Source organism: Zootoca vivipara, chromosome 2 (genome assembly GCF_963506605.1).
Source record: "Zootoca vivipara chromosome 2, rZooViv1.1, whole genome shotgun sequence".
NCBI lineage: Eukaryota > Metazoa > Chordata > Lepidosauria > Squamata > Lacertidae > Zootoca > Zootoca vivipara.
This window is the reverse complement of record NC_083277.1, coordinates 63,077,635-63,098,433: the sequence shown is the minus strand read 5'-3', so window position 1 is coordinate 63,098,433 and position 20,799 is coordinate 63,077,635. Positions and strand designations below refer to the sequence as shown.

Sequence of the window (20,799 nt, the reverse complement as noted above, 5' to 3'; positions counted from 1 at the left end):
TATGCGCCCAATTTAAACATTACATGGCAGCAACCATTGGCTGTAAAAAGGGGCAGTCTTATAGCAATTTAACCGTCAATAACTAATGTCAGTAGCAAGTGATAAGTCACTGCCAGCAGCTAGGAGCTGTACCATTCCTAGTTCAAATATTACTTCAGTCACAAATTCACTAGGAAGCATTACGTAATCTCTTATCCTTAACCCAAGTGCTTTACAGCAATCATGTAAGGATAACTGAAATAAGCAATTTGAGCACTTGGAAATGCACAATATAAATGTTAATTATTAATGTCTAAGCACATTTGAGTGCTTGTATGCCCAAGATGCTAATGTACTACAAAATTGGACAGACAAGAGTGATAAAGGCATTTAAGATATACTCATTCTCATGGGGAAGAACTTGAGCAGACGAAACAGTGATAATTCACAGTAGTAAGGAATGTGTAAATGAGCCTTTACCTTGTATGAAGTGGGATGCAAACTGGCTGGATTCCCCATAGTCACCAATTAAAACATTAAACTTTATCCCAAGTCTCCTTCCAATATTCCTTTCATTTCTCTTGAGCCAAAATTGGCTGTAGCTCAAGTGCAATTCCAGGAGCTTAATATGATCTACCTCACCCTATGGCAGCAGTTGGCTGTATCAGCTGTTCTCACACACACACACCTGTCTTCGTTAGGAGCCAATAGCAGCTTATGTGTGGCTCTCAATGATCTCTCAAGCAGGCACTGATGAGCAGACACCTGTTTAGGTCCATCAGTGCTACTGTATCAAGTGCTCCCACAGCATTCCTCATGCCAAGCTTCCGCAGCTTGTGTTTTGCCCATAGTAGGTACACTTAAAATTGCTGCACTCCTAAATCCAGTGCAACACCATTATGGCAGATGCTGTCCTCTACATTACACCCTAAGCATTGGTGCTATCAGAAAAAAGTACACAATAAAGAAATGGCTTTGTCTGCTTCTTTATTTCAAGTTCACTACATTAAGTAAAACAATAAGGCAACACAGTCATTTTATTAATATTGATAAAGGCAGAGTGTCTCCAGTGTCCTCTAGTGAGGATTCAGTGAGATGTTTCTGCAGAAGTGTGGAATACAGAGCAGAGTCCTAAAAGATTAAAAGGAAAAAGCTTCCAATGTATGCCCCAACTTTCCTATATGTTTTGCAAGGAAGCTTCGGGTGTATATCACTTCAGCACAGCAACAGCTCTCGAAAATGAAGTTCCAAAATATTACTCAGCCAAGAATTAACTTGACAGAATTAAATCGGGTTAGTTTTGAGTTATTTTAAAAACTGAGATCAGCAGACACTAAACACTACACATTTAAGAATAAACACTGGTTAGACTTCTTAAACTCATGCTTTATATTGTGTATAGTCTACGTAGGTCTTGTGAACATCAAGCTTCTCTTTTTCTTTACATCCATTGCACAAACTGGATAAGGTGCCACCTTCACCCAAATGCTGCCAAACAAATGAAGACTTTTAAAAGACATACCTCTGAACAACTTGCAATCTACAAGAAAAGCAGCTTCCCGACAGCCTTGAGCCCATTTCCCAGTTATGGTACTTTAATCCAAGATGGAAATACGCATTCCTTTCTGCCTGAGGCTACAAAATAAGCTCTCATATTGTAACACACACCTGTTGACAACAGTATTCAATCATGTGATCTGCACATGCCCCCATTACTCCCAGGCTACAACAGCAGAGCCCTATTCAAAGCACTCCTACATCTGTTACGTAGACTGGAAATTATAAGCAGAAAAAGCAGCCGAGTTCCACCATATGCATTTTTCTTCTCAGTAATCTAACAAAAAATATTAGCCAAGAAGTTTGTGTTGGAACATCTCTCTGCATTTTGTGTCTGTGTGTGTATGCAACACTGCAATGCTGAATTTATGAGTATGGGTGGAAGATTAGAGCCAAGCTCTGGGAATTAGAGTTTACAACCATTTATTTCTTCAATTTGCTAACAAAGCCTTGTGAAAACCATTCACTTTTTCTTATAATGGTATGGAAATCGAGTATTAAGTACATTGAGTGCAAGGATGCACAGTGGGCGCTTGTAGCTACTTTCTCAAGAGATTTTAAACTTCAAAGCATACCAAAAGTGATCTCACGTATCAAAATTCTCAGCTATCTTTGGTCATAAACCTATTCCTAAATAAATAATTTAACAAAAAACACATAAATGCTTCCCACAATGGCACCCCTGCTACAATAAGTGCACTACAGCAGCATTTTCATTTATGGACCATCCTAGATCCTCTTCCATTTTTACACCTGCATCTCCCAAAAGACTCCTCCCCACAAAAACCTGCAGAATATTGGGAGGAGCATTCAAATGCCTTTTTTTCTTGCCTTTCCCTAACAAAGTATGCAGGACAAGATAACATCTTATGAAATATCAACTTCTGGTACATGAATAAAAGGCCAACAAGTGCTATTGGAAACAGATGGCACATCCAATTGAAGGTGGAAGCAAGAGAACATTATACTGCTGCTGCTGCTGCTTGCTGTTTTACTCTAGATGGTGCTACTGCAGCCTTGGAATAATTTTTACTGTGAACAGAACCTACCACAAGGGGGGAGAGATGTTGGCATTATGTAATACTAGCTTTGCAAAACGGATGCAGAGAGTGCCAAGTAAGGTCGTCTGCTGGGAAATTCCATGCCATTTTATCAAGGAGCAATACGACGACAAAATGTGCACGGCAAGCTTTCTGCTACAAAGCTGACCAAGCGTGGGGCATTTGGGGGGGGGGACCATCCATTCACATAGGTTTTGCAGAGAGGAGAGTCATCCAACAGCGCGGCTCTTCTCTTCTAATCCGACCTCTGCATCTTTTGGCTGAAATTTGTGGTGTGCAAGTACATATCTGATGGGAGCCTCTGTGAAACAGTGCCTTCAGCATTTTGTCAGGATGCATTCTTCTATAGAACAGTGACACAATGTAGTGTGTGGCCATCGTTTAGGTTCCAGTTACAGACGAGTTTCATGGAAGCAAAGGGCCCAGGCTGAGCTCCACGTGGTGATTGAGCCAGATGACCTCACAACTCTGATCACTTTCCTCCGTGGGCCGGATAGGAGCGGCAAGGTTTTTGAATTCATGTTTCATCTTAAAGCTCACAGTAACTTCTCCCTCTTCTTTCTGTGGAGTGACCTTGATGAATATCCCAACTTTGTTAGCCTTCCGGAAGGCTATGATGCTGCAAAGGAAGAAGAGAGGCTTTAACATAATTCCACAACTCTTCCCTGTGAGCTACATCACTAAGAAAGTTTATTACCGGTAGTTGCTTAAGCCAACTAGAATAACTAGACAGAACTAACCAAATACATGGATTTGCCCAGTGCTAAAAGATGAGTTCGTGGGTATGCCTGAATTTGAATTTTCAAAAAGAAGTAAGAGAAGCCCTTCTGAATCAGGCCAAATGTCCACAAAATCCAGTATCTTGCTTCAAACAGCCAGCCAAATACCTCCAAGAATCCCACAAGCAAGACATGAAGTCAACAGCCCTCTTCCAAGGCTGCTGCCTAGAAACTAGAATTGACACATATTGCTTTCCTAGCAACTAGCATTCAGAGACATACCAGCACTGATATATCCATCCTCCATGAATCTGTCAAATTCCCTTTTAAAGGGATCTCAAGGAAGGCTCTAATTTTTGTTTTACATGAAGCACTTCCTTTTGTCTGCCCTGAATTCCCTGCCAATCAATTTCACAGACCACCCCAAGTTGGGGGTGGGATGTTTATCTATCAACTACTTTCTAAATTCCAAACTACACACCAGAGGAAAATAAATACTGTGCTCTCAGTTGCCAACCTGACAAAAGCCAACACCATCAACCACCAATGAATCATGGTTGACAAATGGATACACAGGTCTGTAAGATATGGAAAAGCTTACTCGGGATCATCTTGAAAATCTTGAGGCTCTGCCAGCTCATCATATTCTGCTGCTGCATCTTTGCCAGCCAGAAGTAGCTCTTTGGAAGGAACCACGACCTGAAAAACAGGTATGTAGAAAATATGTTTTGGAACAAGTAGCCAATCATCATTCACCCTGCTTTCCCTGTAGTCTATATAAGTAATGGAGGGGGAGAGATTGCCTGTGGCCAACAGCAAGAAACAACACTGGCACAGAAATACCCAATACGTCTTCAGTGCACATTTCCATCATCATTTATTATATATTTATATCCTGTCCTTCCTCTCAAAAGGAGCCAGGGGAGCAAAAATGCACAAATGATTTTTTTAAAACCCACCTAATATAGCAAACTCCTTACTGGTTATGGCATCCACATCGGTACCAATACTATGTGGAAGGCTTTTTTGCATAACTACTTATAAATCCACCTTAAGTCTTCAAGAAGACAATGACAGATGGCTATTTACTGGAGCTTCCAGCACAGCATCAAACTATGGCCCAGAATCTATGCCAGTAAGAAGCTGCAATACCTTAGCAGTACTACTGGTGTCATCAGGATCACCTTCCTCACATTCTTTCAGTGTCACATGGGTGAGATTTTCCACTGGATTGGTGAGAGTTAGAAGAACCTGACTCTCCTGTGCAAATGACAAAGGAAAAGATCACTCTCAGTAAGAATCTTTCACCCTGCTTTTACGCTGTTGCAAAAAACAAGTTTCTGCCTTCCACTGATGCCTCTAAAATTCACAAATTTATCACATTTAAAAATCAGCTAGTCTTCCAATCATTCAGTTAGTGATTTAGTGTTTATATTTGTCATAGCAAGCATTATATTACAAAAGGCATTCCCTCATATATACATGAAAAGGAGTTGTGCTTCAAGATGGTGCTTTTTAAAATGTCATCCAATTATTCGGGAGGGGGAAGACTTTTAGTTGATTAAAGATCTCCCCAGTTCATTCATCCAATCAAATAAACATCAATTGCGGCTCTTCTGAAACTATGGCTTGCTCAAACCATGATTTGGTGTGGTGTCTTAAATTGAGCCAAGGTTATAAAAAATAATGCATTCAATATGAAAAGCTATATAAAATAAATAAAAAAGGTGGTTTAACATTCACTCACATGCAACCTTCAAAACTCCAAGCTCCCAGAAGGCGCAAGCCAATGGTCATAAAAGATGGGAGTTGCAGCCCAATAACTCTGGAGGGCCACTGGTCCTCATCCCTAGTTTAAAATCCCACCTCTAGAAAAACACGTCAAAACACACAAGAACAAACCTTCATATAGCGCAGATTAGGAATAGACATGATTCTCACTTCTGGGATATAGTTGCTACAATACAAATAAAAGAAAGTAAATAGCAAATTCAAGTATGAACCGAATGTCTCTAGACTTCTGACTGCACTTTCACTTTTTAGATATCTGGCTTACCTTTCAACCCAGAATGGGTTCTTAAGATGGTGATGTTTTAAAAAGTGGAAAAAGTAGACGACTATGAACACATGGTTTAATTTTTTGAAAAGGGAACTGTACTGTAGATTAGCCACAACTTCCAAAGTTTTAACTGAGACTAAATGAGAACATGGGGCCAGACTTAAAGAGGTTGGTTTAAATGACATTTCAAAACGGGAGTTTGTAAACCAAGTAGCCCTCTGTACATAGACTATATGTACCTTCATGTAGAAGACAAGTCACTAGTGTGTCAGAGGAAATGCTAGGCTAGATCCCTGTTCTCTGATATCCCAGTTTGCTATGTGCTGTGATTTCTGTTTTAAGAGCTCTCACCTACAGTCTGAAGCGGAACAACTGAGGAGAAAATAGAGACCCAACCGTAAGTGCCATAGATTGTTGCTTCCACCCATTTCCAAAATACTTACACGGCTACCAGCTGAATTTTGAATTTGATGGATGTAGGGTTGAACTCTGGTTTACTCAAATTGTGTTCACATTTCTAGGAGAAACGAACATTAACAAAATGTGTGGCCAAACTGCAGACAACAGCCTACAACTATAAATGCTACCACTGAGCCTTTTTTTTAAAAAAAAATAAACACCAAAAGCAGTAGAAGTAGAGACTAACATATTTTTCAGAAAAGTCTACATACCCGGCACCGAAGGGAGCGTTTGATCAGAAGATGCTTATGACGTGGGTAAAGTTGAGAAGCACAGATGGGCTGGAAGTCTGGCTGGAGGAGGCGCTGCCGTAGGGTTGTCACTGTTCAGAGTACAGAAAGTTTATAAAGAAAAATCAGTTTTGAGCAATACGAAAGAGTGACCACCACCTGAACACATCAAGCTGGGGTAGGAGAGCACAAGAGATATGCTAAGAGCTACTACCTTCTGTTAGATTGATTGGTCGTGTGTAATAGTCCTCAGGTAAAGGCTCCACTTCCTCCACAGCCTGAGCAGGTTCAATTTTTATCTCCTTCTGGTCCTCTCCATCTTTCAGCCTGAGGCAAGAAAGAAACCAGCTGCTTAGGATAATCAGAAAGGTTGCTTAGAAGTAACTGAGCACAGTAAAACCTCAATAATATTACAATTACTGGCTAAATTAAAGCTTTTGCAGAGCAACTGTAAGCAAGCTGCTGAATGACATTCAGACCTCCTAACAAGACCTAGAACAATGACACAAGGCTACAGAGAATGAGTGGGAGAGAACTTGCTCAGCCAGGTGAAGGTGAAAATTGATGTGCTTTTCAAAACTATTTCTTGAAATGTTCCCATCTTTGAGATAATACCATAAATGAAATTGGCATGTAAATATTATAAAGAAAAAGTTACCAACATTCACTAGCCTTAACTTTCACTAATTTTGCCATCCTTAAATGCCACATCTTTTTTTAAAAAACTTCTTAAGTACAGCTGTTCTAGGAATTAGAGGATTAACAACAAGAAAAAACACAGAAAGGGACAAAAAAGGAGATTGCATTTAATGCTGTCCTTCCATTTATGGAGGCTCCTCAATCCAGAGAAGGCTTCTGCTGACAGAAGGGGAAGGGAGGTAATTTCCACAAATTCCTCCTCTCTCTTATTTTCATTTCGTTAGCAACATTTATATAGTGCTTACTTGTAAGAAAACTTCTAAGCAGTTTACAAAAATATACAGCCCTCCATGCCACCTCATATAATACTTTGGATCCCCACAACCTCCTGGCAATGAAGAGCTGAAGAGGGAAGGTGGAACCAGCAAAAAACAAACCCTACATACATACAAAAAAAGAAAGAAAACCAACCCACAGCAGGGGTGGGGTGAGCTGTTCACAGTGAACAATTTAGAATGGGAATTCTCTCCCCCTGCTTCCCCCTCTCCCCCTGCTTTCAACCTTTCCCTAACAAAATGGCCTATATCAAGCCACACAGAATTGCATGGCTGAAATCCCAAGGCACACAGGGGCTTACTTCCAAGAACACATGCACAGAAACAGGGAACCTTAAAGAGAGCCACATGATACATTTAAGGCACATCTAATGCACATTACTGTACCCCAAAGAATCCTGACATAGATATAATTCCCAGCACCTGTAACAAACTACAGTTCCCAGGATTCTTTGGGGTTTTAAACATGTGTTTTAAATATGTACCAAATGTATGGTGTGGATATGCAAAAAGCACCTGAGTTTGTTTCCTCTGAAGAGAAGGTCAACAGCAAAAAGATAGAATGAGCAAATGCTTCTGGGTATACAAGAAAAGATGATGCAAACAGTACAGTAGCTGTGTACTGCACTAGCACAGATAATCAATCGCAGGTACAAAACCTAAGGAAAGAGACTGGTAGCAGTCACATTTCACATTGAACTGAGAAATGGACCTCTTTTTTAAAAAAAAGGGGGGGGAGGGCAGACTCCTCCTGAATATAAGCTGCAGAGTCTTTGGATCACTCTTGGCAGTCTGCAGGCAATTTAATTGCACCGTAGATGGGCAGCAATGGGCAAGCTTGTGAAATTACACCATTTCACCTCTAGTCATACATATAAAAAGGTCTAGCACTCACGAAAGTCCTGTGAGGGCGCTGATAGGGGCCCCGGGCCTCTGACGCTGGAGCCTGGTTCCAAGGCCATACTTGTCCTAGGAAAGAAGTATGCAAGGAAAGTTAGGTCTGTTGATGGAAACAAGTTCACGTGGTTTCTGACAGCTTGAGGGGCACAAGGGATCAAGCATGCACACACGCACACGCACACAAAGGCAATGTACATGGTTTTCTCTGTTCAAACGGTCTTTTAGTAGCTTGATTAGTAAAATAAAATAACTGATCAAATGCTGGAAGAGGGATGCAGCATGCCACTGAAACAATCCTATTTTAAAAAAAACCTCCTACCCTGACCTATTTTCATGTGACAGCTAATGTAGCTTACTCAGAGCGTAACTGTTCTCATACTGGGTATAATTTTGTGACAAAAATATATTTGACTACAGTTAAGACACCACTGGACAGAAAGAAATACATGGTATGACACCCAACTGATTTTACAGCTCAGATTAACTACCATCTGGCAAGGTATTCACTGACAAGTTGCTACAATTCAACTAGTAACAAATATATAGAACTGTATCAACAGCATGGTGGATATACAGCTGAACTTCCCTAGTCATGTTGGCTGGGCTGTAAGTCCAACCTCATCTGGAGGTACTGTACCAACTTGGCTACTACTGTACTAGAGCACTGGACTAAGAACCTACCCAACAGAGAAGACTTGCACAAATACTTATTTGCACACCTGTTTCCATCCATTCACGGTTCTTTGGATTCAGTGTTATCCTATAACAGGCATCCCCAAACTTCGGCCCTCCAGATGTTTTGGACTACAATTCCCATTATCCCTGACCACTGGTCCTGTTAGCTAGGGATCATGGGAGTTGTAGGCCAAAACATCTGGAGGGCCGCAGTTTAGGGATGCCTGTCCTATAACCACCCTGAAAAACAGAGAAACAAAGATTTGCCCACTGCTACTCTGGAAATCATTGGCTGTAGGGGTAATGGGATGGGGATTTCAACTGAAAATTTCCCAGGAAGCAGTCCTGTTACATCCTGTGTCATTTTGTAAGATGGTGGTGCATGTCATTTTAGGAAGAAGGAACATGCACTTGGAGAAACAAGGTGTACTTCTCTCTACCTGTATGACCTATGATATTACATCTAAGTCAGAGAATACTTCTAATAATGACTGTTGCTTAAGATAAGATAAGATATCTTTATTGTCATTGTCCCCTTGCGGGAACAACGAAATTACTCGGTTGCTACATCCACTCAGATAAAGCATTCCGCATAATCCAAAATTTAAAAACCTAATTAAAAACAGTAAATATAATACAAATAACAAGTAAAATAAGATGACTTCAAAGTCCAGGCTTTCCATTTAAGGCCAAAATCGCTCTAGAGAAGAAACTGTTTCTGAGACGGCTCATTCTTGCCTGCATAGTTCTATATCTCCGTCCCGATGGCAGGAGCTGAAACAAATGGTGACCAGGGTGCGTTGGATCTCTTGATATGTCTAGTGCTTTTCTATGGCACCTGGTGGTATAGATTTGTTCTAAGGTGGAGAGTGGGCAGCCAATAATTCTCTCTGCTGTTTTAATAATTCTACACAGCCCTGCTCTGTCCTGAGAAGTACAGCTTCCGTACCACACACATAAACCATACGTGAGCACGCTCTGTATGGCACAGTGATAGAAGAGACAGACATAATACAAAAAAAGCTTTGACGTTTTAAAATGTAAAGCAGCAGGGTTGTAGACAGCAATACAGATGCACATACTTTAGGAGTGCAGAATTTTGGGGGTGGGGGATTACATGAGCAGGGACCAAACACCCCCAAAGAAGGGACGTGAATATAAATAGCACCCCTATCCCAGGAAATCCTGCTGGACAGAACCGAACCCTGAGCCCAGTCTATTAAAAAAAAAAAGTACTCTGCTCACACACCCAGCTGGTTCGAACATCACAACAAGCTGGTTTATGGATTAATCAGACAAATCCCACCTGACTGCAGCTCAAGTCCCTATGTGGCTTCTTCCTTCCACAAGCTATAGTATGGCTTGTTATGTTGCCTGAACCCAAAGTTACTTACAGGCAGGCAGTGAGCCAGAAATAAACCAAGAACAAATCTTAGTTGATTTCTAGCTTGCTGCTTGTGCATGTTCCTAGTTGAGACATCACAGCAAACCAAAATATGGGTTGCGTTGGGGGAGAAGCCGCACAGGGACTTGTGCAGTATAAGGGAAGACATGTTCACAATTAAACCATGGTTTAAGATAAACCGAAGCTTAGCATGTGTGAACCAGCTTGCTCTGTTAGCAGGGACTTGAACTGGCAAACATCATTCTTTATACGGACAATGAAAATGTACTCAAAGTCCATAGCAATAGGTCTACCAGCCTTGCTTGGAAAGCTCGGCTCATTAACTGGACGCAAACTGGACTTCAACTGCAAGCACATCCAAGACCAGAAGGCTGAGTACACTAAATATTGACATACCAGTAGAATGCAAGTGGTTTCAAAGGTTTTAACACTATCAGAAACTGAAGGGACTTACCACTACATGTATAGTGTGTTGCTGCGGAGAGCCCCCAAATTAGCAGCAGGTAACAACGGAGACAAGAAAAAAGCAGCAATAAAGACAAAAGCAAATGCACAGAGCAAGCAGGTTATACGGGTATCCAAGAGGTAGGAAGCATATGCAAAAATATTAAGCAAAAAAGTAAGCCTTTCAAATGACACAGGCTGCACAGCTGAAAACTGAAATGAAATATTGTCACATCTTATGATTTCTAGCACACAGCAAGTTTGTGTTGACGATGACTAGGCAAGCAAATATTTAGTGACTGATCAGTCAGTATTATAAAACTGAAAGCAGGAGCATCTGGGCCTAGCTGATTTCCAGCCCAGACTAATTCTTGCTCTTTTTAATACAATCCTGGGTTACTTGAGGGATTTCAAATGACAGATGTCTACATTTCGGTAGTGGACAATATCCCTTAATAAACGGCAAAACATACTGAAATCATTCCATACACAGATGTTTGGAACTTGTTCTTGGAAGATTATTGATCTGACATGATTCTTTTTTACAAGTCTCAACTAAAAACAACATTTATGCCTTTAAAGTTTAAAAAACCTGTCTTCTGATTCTGCCCAAGAGTTCCAGAATTCTGTATTTGTTGTCCTAGCTCACCGAAAAAGCAAGGGGCATGTAGGGTCTGCGTCGAACCAACTTTTTACGATCCCTCTCCATCTTCTCCTTCTGAGCCAGCTGTTGATAATACTCGACCAGTTTGTTAATCTGAAAGGAATGTCAGTTTAAGATGTGAACTGGAAGAAAAGCTGGCAAAGTAAAGGTTAAACAAAATGGTGGATATACTTTTTTTGGAGGGGGGGTCCCTTTTTGTTTTTTCCTTAGTTGAGCTGCAGCAGCAGCTTCTTGCCCAACTCCTGACATCACTTAACTGACCCAGTTAGCTAGCCGTGCCATACACATCCTAACAATTTTACCCACTGCTCTTTCCTCAGAGAAACTGAAACAAGAAGCTTGCATTACATCATATCCTACTCTTAGGTGGAGATGAGCTACGCCCTACATCTCAAAGTCAGGGCCAGACAGATAAGAAGGCCAGCAGGAAAAAGAGCTCTCATTCTCAAATAAGTGCTCTGTACAGAGTAATTCATGTTAGTGGCAATGCGTATGTATGAGAAGGTTCAAATCAGTGTAGTATATAAGAGCTGGGGAAGAGATGCTGATCTCTGCATGACACAAGGTCTGTGCCAATTCCTAATGACTGCTAGTTTAAACTGCATTCCAGCAGCTAATGAGGTCAATGTAGGTGGGCCACTTCTCAAAGAATGCATGTTGTGGAAAACTGCTTGGACTACTTGGTATGTTTTGCTCATCATAATGTCATCCCCAGCCCCAGTTTGATGCTACAGTGCTAAATCAATTGGGGAAAGATGCAGTCTAGCCTCAACCATGCAGGACTCATCCTTTCAAGTTTAATTAAATGTTGATTCTCTTCTGTGAGTTAAGTTAAGAGATAGACAAGAGCAGACCCAACACAAAGACTCTTCTTTTTCAGGCTACTCTATGAAAGAATTCCTTTTACGTACCTTCTGAGTATGTGGATTTTCTGGCTCCTGCCAACCTCCACTGGCTGCAACACAACAAAGCATTTTTTAAAAGGCTGGTGGGTGTGAGGGGAGGGAGAGAGAGCTCATACATGCACTGGACAGAGAAAATGAAATATATGCAAAATTACTGCCTGCTTCTCTCCTCCTCTCATCTAACCCAGACTACAGTTCATTAAATCTGGTATCATTAGTATCAACGTGTCAGATACCAAAAGCTTAAAGTTCTTGTGCATCACAAGAGGAAAGTGGCAGAACTACATAATATACCTGCAATGATGTGTTTCCTATACTTGTGTTTGAAGGTCAACATGAATGCAGGGGCACAGAGAAATATTTGTAAGAAATTACTGTCAAGTTTTCTAACACTTGCAATATTCATCTGAAAACTAATGCCACTCACCAACTGATTTATCTGCCATCCCAACATCTCTGGAAGTCCAGCGGCAAAAGCCACAGGCCAGGTAATAAGCCTTCTTCATTGTGGTCTTGGCTGGGTCATCAGGCAGCGGAGCAGGGATGCTTGTTGCTCGGGTAGAGAGTGTGTGCATACAGCAAGGACAGTCAAAACAGTTAGCACACCTGAACAGAGAGAGACCAGCATGGAAGTTTGACTCAAGTTTGTACTTGAACACCAGGGATTATACCTGGTGTTCAAGGCTCCTGATTTTATAACTCAGAAATTGCCTCTGACAAGTTTAAAAAAACTAAATTCTTTCCAAAGGTGTTACTATGAAAGAAAGGACTTTACAGAATCAGTCAACAAAAAACAAAGTAAGCCATTTCATTCCACTTCCATCACCCTTTGTGAAAGGCTGTAGGCAGTTTCAAATCTGGTCACAGTAAACATTCAAGATTCCACAAGTGCTCTGATCCACTGTGCATGTATTTCATAGAAATTCACAAAAGCATAGATGTCAATGTACGACAGATGTAAATTTATTCTGCAAGCCTTCTTGCAGCATGGGAGATCACCAGCAATTCCACAGTGTGCTTTTCTTGTGATTTCAAAAAAAACCCCACACACATTGAGAGTGTGAAAAGGAAACAGGCTTGTGCTCAAGTGTAAATTATTGCAGCATTACTTCTCCAGTACAGTCAGTACTTGGCAGTGCAGACTATAAACAGAGTGTGCTAAGTCAACCACACAAAAGCACTTTCCTCATCACAATGAGATCACATTGTAAATAAAATCCTTACTGAGAGGATTTTCAAAATTGTTTCAGATTCTTACTAAGGTGCTGTGGGCAAATATACACTGATAGAAGAGAGACTGTCCTAAAGCATGACAAAAGTATAGAGTAATGTGAGAATCACAGAAATAGCATGTAGTCTTACCTATTCTTCTTTAGCTTGGCTTCAGCTGATGGCATATTTTCCAAGCAACTAGGACAATAGTGAGAATCCACCTAAAAAATACAAAAAGGCCTTTTTCATTTTGTACCATTATCCTTCATCAGATGCTTTCCCAATACAAAACAAAAACAAAACTGTGAAATTTTTTAGAGCTGCACAGCATAGTAGGTAGTTCAAGTTATGAGACATCAAGTCCCCAATCTAATTCTTACCTTTGTCATGAATTCATCAGATGGCCTTAGGCAAGCCACGCCACCTCAGTTTTAAAGTGTAGTCTGTTAAGGATGCTAGGCATTGTAGCCCTGTGAGTGGGAAACGCCACAATTTCTAGGATTCTTTGGAGGAAGTCGTGCATAAGTACACAGCCTTATACCTGTACTTACACAGTAGTTATAATGAATACAAAGATTCCTTTATAAGGAATGTGAAATGTTGTCAACCCCCCCCCCCAAAAAAAAACACTAAAAAGTATCATCATCTTAAAACTGAGGTGTCTAGGGAATTTCTTGACCTAAACACAAAAAATTATCTTCAAACAACAGACAAACTGTTCTGGCAAAGTTATTCAGTCTTCTAATGCCCAGGAACTAAGCCAAGTATGATGACTGTCTTACTATTCAGATGGAATTTAACAATATGTTGCTGAACTATGTGCTAACAACCTTCCACCTTGCCACTCTCACAGATATCATCATCTCTATTATTCTGAACATTAGTGGAAATAACTGAGCAAATAATTTCCTGTTCACACTAAAGTACTTTATTTCCAACTCCTCTGAACCTTCGGTCCTTCCAGAATAACATAATGCTACTTCTTGTGACACTGTATATTTTAAAGATCATTTATAAGCAAAAGGGCACATTACAAACAAATGCATGTAATAAAACCCCACCTTTAAAAGAACCAGCAAAGATGAGGGGGTGCTTAATTTCTTCCATAAGCCTTAAGAATAAAACAGCCTTACTAGACTGATTTTGAATGGACAATCATTGGGGACAGTCAAATACACAGACTACTTCACCCTCCTGGGTCTCTTTTTCAGCTTTTCTGCTTTGATTATGCATTTGCATGCAGCTTCCCTTGCTTACTCAGGGTTCATACACCAGAACAAGGCATATCAGAATTCAATACCCACTTATTAAAGAGGTCCTACATATGAGTAGACATGTATAGAATTGCATTGCAAGGCATTCAAAAATAAACATTTCAGTTTTAATAATCTTAGTTAAATCCAGCGTAAATTAGGATTTCTGCACAGCAGCAAATATTCAGATCAGGAACAGTTAATAAAATTATGTTACTTTTTCGGAACATCAGTTCCATTTATATATATTTTTTAAAGGTCATCAAATTCAAGCCATGTATCCAATGCTTTATTCAAACAAAGAATTCTCAGTATAGAATCCTGTATCTTGCAACATCCACAGGACTATAATAGAGGAATGATTCCATTATACCAAATGAAGTCATTTATCATAATTTAGCAATGAATTAATTTTTTAGCTAAAGAATAGATGAAAATGAAGAAATGTCTAGGTGTGAATGAGGACAAAGAAACCAGCTCAGCTCTGAATCAAATGGGTATCAATACAGGGAATACAATGTATCTGCAAATACAAATTAAAAAACTAATTTAATAGTTATTACCTCTCCCTAAACTATTCTGCGATTTCTAGTTCAGTAAAGGAACCCTTGGACTTCTTGCAGAGAAAATTCAGCAACCTTCTCAAAGAACAATTCCAAGGATTCTTTCATGAGTCAGAACTGGAATAAAACCCGTAACTTGATCATGTAGATATTTTGGATTATTTGGCCTGAAATGTGTTCACTCTCTTCTGAGAGCATATACTGACTTGATGTATGGGAATCTCACATTCATTTCAACACAATGAAGAGATTTGTTCTGTAACCTTGTCTGTTGACAGGACAAAGCAGGTTTTTGGCTGTTCTGTTCACAGTATTTGATGCATATCAACAATCCAATGCTGTTCTCATTCTTCTTAGTTATACAGAACTGGTGAAAAACAGTGATATGCAAATTACCTGCCACTGTCTTTCTCCATCTTTTACATAAACACAGGAACACAGAAAGGTAAGGATATCTGTATATTTAAGCCTGTATGCTCTATTGTGACCAACAGTGTTTCACTATTATTATTATTATTATTATTATTATTATTACCAGGAGAAGTCTTCTCCATCACTTGCCACCTAACCCTTTTAACTGGAAATACCAGGGACTGAACTTGGGTCCTTCTATAGGTACAGCATGTGCTTCACTACTGACCTATGCGTACAAATGAATTCCTAACCTATCACATTGGCAGCTACAACTTGAAGACTTACCAACACATCTAAAATGTTATTGCAGTGTGTGTGTTTTTATACTGAAAGACTGGGAAATAATACAGATGTTCTTTACACAAGTCAAAGTTATCATGAAAAGAACATTAGACCAAGGTGTGGGCAGGCAGGCAGGTGTGACTTGTGAACAGAGTTGCAAACTTCAGCCCCCAACTATGCCAAACTTAGGTGCAGAAGCAGGCTCTAATCTTTAGATAGTTGTTAAGCCAAAGTCAAAAAGCAGCACGGCTTTTTAAAAGTTTTACAGCTACTTTACTTATTCTGAGGTTCTAACAAAGTAAAACATGTGTCCAGGCCTATTTAGTAATCTTATTGTCAAGGTAGAAGCTGCACTCAGGTTGGCACACTATGAACTGGCTGTCTCCATTCTCTACAGTTTAAAAGGGCGGAAAAGATTTAAGAGTGAAAAGAATTCAGCTAAGATATAAATAACAATTCTGTGTAACAAGAAAATTCACAGTCTCAAACTCCCTGGGTGGTACTCAACCAAGTTTCTCACACAGAGTAAATTAATGGACCCATCTCAGTTATGTTCATTAATTTCAACCGGTCTGCTCTGAGTAAAACTTAGCTGAATACCACCCTCTACATCCAAATAAAGAGGAGGAAAGACAGAATTTTTAAGACAATCAATTTGAGGTTGTGATAGGACTGGGTAATCAGAAAATGACTTAGCTAATCAGAAGAGAAAGAAACTGGTTTCTCCACCCCCTTCGTTCAGCCCGGACACTGAGGTCCAGCTCAAAGGGCCTTCTGGCGGTTCCTTCACTGCAAGATGTGAGGTTACAGGGAACCAGGCAGAAGGCCTTCTTGATAGTGGCACCCGCCCTGTGGAATGCCCTCCCATCAGATGTCAAGGAAATAAACAACTACCTGACTTAGAAGACATCTGAAGGCAGCCCTATTTAAGGAAGTTTTTAATGTTTGATGTTCTATTCTGTTTTTAATGTTCTGTTGAAAGCCGCCCAGAGTGGTTGGGGAAACCCAGCCAGATGGGTAGAAATAAATTATTATTATTATGTTGGTAAGAGTGCTGTATTTTATCCATAATCACTTCTGTGAGTTGAACAGGACACAATATACTACGGGTCAGCAACCTAAGGCCCATCCCTGCCACCCGCTCGGTAGGCTCACGTGCGCCGTGCCTTCCGCAACACTGGCTGGCTTCCCATTGGCAGCAGAAAGCTCCTGCAGCCAATGGGAATTTGTGCACGCCTCCTCCGTGCCAGAAATAACGTTTGCGCGTGCGTGCGTACTCCGGCCCATCACGGTGTCTGTGGGACCATGAACCGACCCAAGCCACAAAAACTTTGCCGACCCCTGCAATATGCTATAGAAATGGAGGGATGGGGCAGAAAACTCAAGCACCACACAGGCTGCTAAAAGAACAAATAAGAAGACTGAAAGCGATTTATTTTAATGTGCTGAATATACAGTAGAGGTAAAGGTAAAGGGACCCCTGACTGTTAGGTCAGGTCACGGACGACTCTGGGGTTGCGGTGCTTATCTCGCTCTATAGGCCGAAGGAGCTGGCATTTGTCCGCAGTGGAAAACCAGAGCAGCGCAGGAAACACCGTTTACCTTCCCCAGAGCGGTACCTATTATACAGAATATACAGTGTAGGAAGCAAAAAGGGAATGAGGGTGTAGCTAATTACACCCCCCCCACACACACACACAGGGTAACAGCCCCCCCCATCATGTCTACTGCTTACCAAATGCTATACTGTAGAGGTTGTTGTGACTTAACTATCCTGTGCATAACTCAGCTTTTCCACAACAGAGCAACTGGCAGGCTCACACCACCCTAGGAAGCAACTGAGAGGCTAAGAAGGAATATAATTAAGAATACAACTCCAGTAATGCCAGACTATAAAATGAATAACTGGCATCCTGCAGTAGACATTAGAGAGAAGGCGACGGTACTACCACCATACATCATATATAAATCAAAGAATGATATGGACCCGCCTCCCTCTAATCCATCCATCTCCCCTAACCAACAGAATGAAGGGAAGCAGTGAGTGGCAGCTGGACGGGCCAATCAACGGGCTCTCGAGGCGTGGGATGCGGCGCCCTCCCTGCCCCCCTCCCCGTTCTCCAGCCCCGTCAGCCCCAGCCCGGTTTACCTCATGAGAGACGCACTCGAGGGACCGTAGCTCACTGCAGTAGCGGCAGAAATAGAGCTGCGAGAGCGGCATGCGGATCTCCTTCTCGCCCCGCACTAGGTACGAAACGCGCTCGGACTGCAGCAGCGAAGCCATTTTGGGAAGACGGGGACCAGCCCCAACCTCTCCAGCCGCTCGCCGCACCCAGCCGCCCCGACTTCCGTCACGTGACCCGGAAGCGCCCGTCGCTTGAAGAGAACCGGGTGGGCTGGTCACTTCCGGGTGACGCTCTCTTATCTCCGCCTGCTGTAACGTCATAGGAAGGGGAGATGAAATACTGTTAATGGGTGGTTAAAACAGAAAGATACATAGATGGAATATTTATATATAAAATATTATATTTATGCCTATCTGAGTCTAAAATTTTAAATTTGATTTCATGGGTGCCACAGAACATGTTTTAACGTTTCTGTACAGAATCCACAAAATTTCCTGCAGGATAAAGTCTGTAGCTGTGTATAAAACAAAATATTATATATAACACATTCATTAATATCTCTGCTTGTGATTTTTATGCTGCAAGAGATTACTTTGACCATATATTTTATTGTATTGTTCAGAGCTGTGTTGTAAGCCACCCTGGGGACATTTCAGTGAAAGGTAGAAATAAATTAGGAAGCGCATCTCAGTCATAGTCTTCTTAATTGGTTCTTTTTTCTTTAAATAAAATTTTGAGCATTCCTTCTGATGATCAAGCTGGAAACTGTTTAGGACACATAATCCACCCTGAAAACCTCATACCATGCAAAAGCACAACTGAAGACTCGTGTTTACTCTGTCATTTGGCCAGTACCTTAGTTCTATAGCAATGTTTATGGAAGCTTGGATATGTTATAAAATAATATTGAGGGGGGGGGTTGCAGGACACCATTACTAATGAACAGAGAGGGGTGACCGAACCTGACAGCTGCAGTTACCCAGAATCCCTCGCAACACCACCTTCTTCGCCTCTGCTCCACTCCAGAGACCCGCACCCCTCCCGCTTGGACTCAACCCTGCCTTAAGGAAGGCTTAAGGATCAGCATATGCACACATTTCCACATGACTAGCAACTTGGGAGCCATAATTCGCTGTCAGTGGTATCTCATTCACAATGGAAGACTCCTCTGAACAAAAGACAGTGATCAACTCTTATAAAAATGTTAATTTCTCTTTGTGTTTAGGAATTCACACCTGGGAGGGGTGATAGGAGGACTAGGAGAGGTGTCAAAAGTGCTCAGATTTCTACCTTGAACCCTCCTTTTTTGTGAGATATTGATTACATAGCTGTGATGTAGGAATGATGTATTGGGGGCGTTTCTTGGTGATGGAGAAACTGATAAAAGTGGAGGTTCTCTTTTGTTCTGGGTTCCTTCCTTGTTCTCCTACGTGAGGGGAAGGACCCTGTTGCAACAGCAAATAAAGGCTTTGCTTCTCAAACTTCTCTGGTTGGCCTCTGTTATATATTCTCCGACCGATGGAGAACCCAATAAGGCTCTTGTGTACCCCATAAGGGAATAAGAGCAGATTTTGCTTAGAACAGATATATGTACAGTCTTTCCCCACCTGTCGGTGACTCCTCTCCACCTCCTGCTATCCAATCCTTGTTCTTCTGCTGTAAGCTCCAAATGTAGTTGAAAATTGACTTTCCACAGATATGTTTTATTTGCTGTGTGTGGCATGGGTACTGTGGGGAGGGTTGTGTACACATTCACTGTAAGCCTTCATGAACCTCTCAGAATGCAGCATTTTTATTAACTAAAAATAAATATACAGTATGTGAAGTCTATCTAGTGTAGCAGGCAGCTATGCCATATGTTTGTCAGTAAAACTCTTAATGGAACTATGGTATTCGTTTTAGGATTAAGGTACCAGGTGTAGCAGGGAGGTATGCTACATCTTACAATCTAAATCAAATCCCTTATGAATACACAGTGGAAGTGAGGAACAGGTTTAAGGATTTAGATTTGGTGGACAGAGTGCCTGAAGAACTATGGATGGAGGCTCGTAACATTATACAGGAGGCAGCAACGAAAACCATCCCAAGGAAAAGGAAAGGCAAGAAAGCAAAATGGCTGTCCAACGAGGCCTTACAAATAGCGGGGGAGAGGAGGCAAGCAAAATGCAAGGGAGATAGGGAAAGATACAAGAAACTGAATGCAGATTTCCAAAAAATAGCAAGGAGAGACAAGAGGGCCTTCTTAAAAGAGCAATGCAAAGAAATAGAGGAAAACAATAGAATGGGGAAAACCAGAGATCTGTTCAAGAAAATTGGAGATATGAAAGGAACATTTCGTACAAAGATTACCATAATAAAGGACAAAAGTGGTAAGGACCTAACAGAAGCAGAAGACATCAAGAAGAGGTGGCAAGAATACACAGAGGAATTATACCAGAAAGATATGGAGATCTCGTACACCCCAGGTAGTGTGGTTGCTGACCTTGAGCCAGACATCTTGGAGAGTGAAGTCAAATGGGCCTTAGAAAGCACTGCTAATAACAAGGCCAGTGGAAGTGATGATATTCCAGCTGAACTATTTAAAATTTTAAAAGATGATGCTGTTAAGGTGCTACACCCAATATGCCAGCAAGTTTGGAAAACTCAGCAATGGCCAGAGGATTGGAGAAGATCAGTCTACATCCCAATTCCCAAGAAGGGCAGTGCCAAAGAATGCTCCAACTACCACACAATTGCGCTCATTTCACACGCTAGCAAGGCTATGCTTAAAATTCTACAAGGCAGGCTTAGGCAATATGTGGACCGAGAACTCCCAGAAGTGCAAGCTGGATTTCGAAGGGGCAGAGGAACCAGAGACCAAATAGCAAACATGCGCTGGATTATGGAGAAAGCTAGAGAGTTCCAGAAAAAGTCTACTT

General features: G+C 41.2%; 1 protein-coding gene across 1 annotated transcript; it reads right to left on the bottom strand.

The window, feature by feature from the left end:
* Window positions 1-949: 949 nt before the first annotated feature.
* On the bottom strand, window positions 950-18,121 carry DCTN4 (dynactin subunit 4). Its single transcript, XM_035105677.2, has 13 exons — window positions 17,905-18,121; window positions 13,394-13,464; window positions 12,459-12,637; window positions 12,038-12,081; window positions 11,112-11,219; window positions 7,934-8,007; window positions 6,279-6,391; window positions 6,047-6,156; window positions 5,819-5,892; window positions 5,219-5,273; window positions 4,469-4,576; window positions 3,918-4,015; window positions 950-3,216 (listed from the first exon to the last, which is right to left on the bottom strand). Exons 1-13 carry the CDS (start codon window positions 18,037-18,039, stop codon window positions 3,003-3,005), a joined length of 1,383 nt encoding a protein of 460 aa, XP_034961568.1. The 5' UTR covers window positions 18,040-18,121; the 3' UTR covers window positions 950-3,002.
* Between the last annotated feature and the right edge of the window lie 2,678 nt (window positions 18,122-20,799).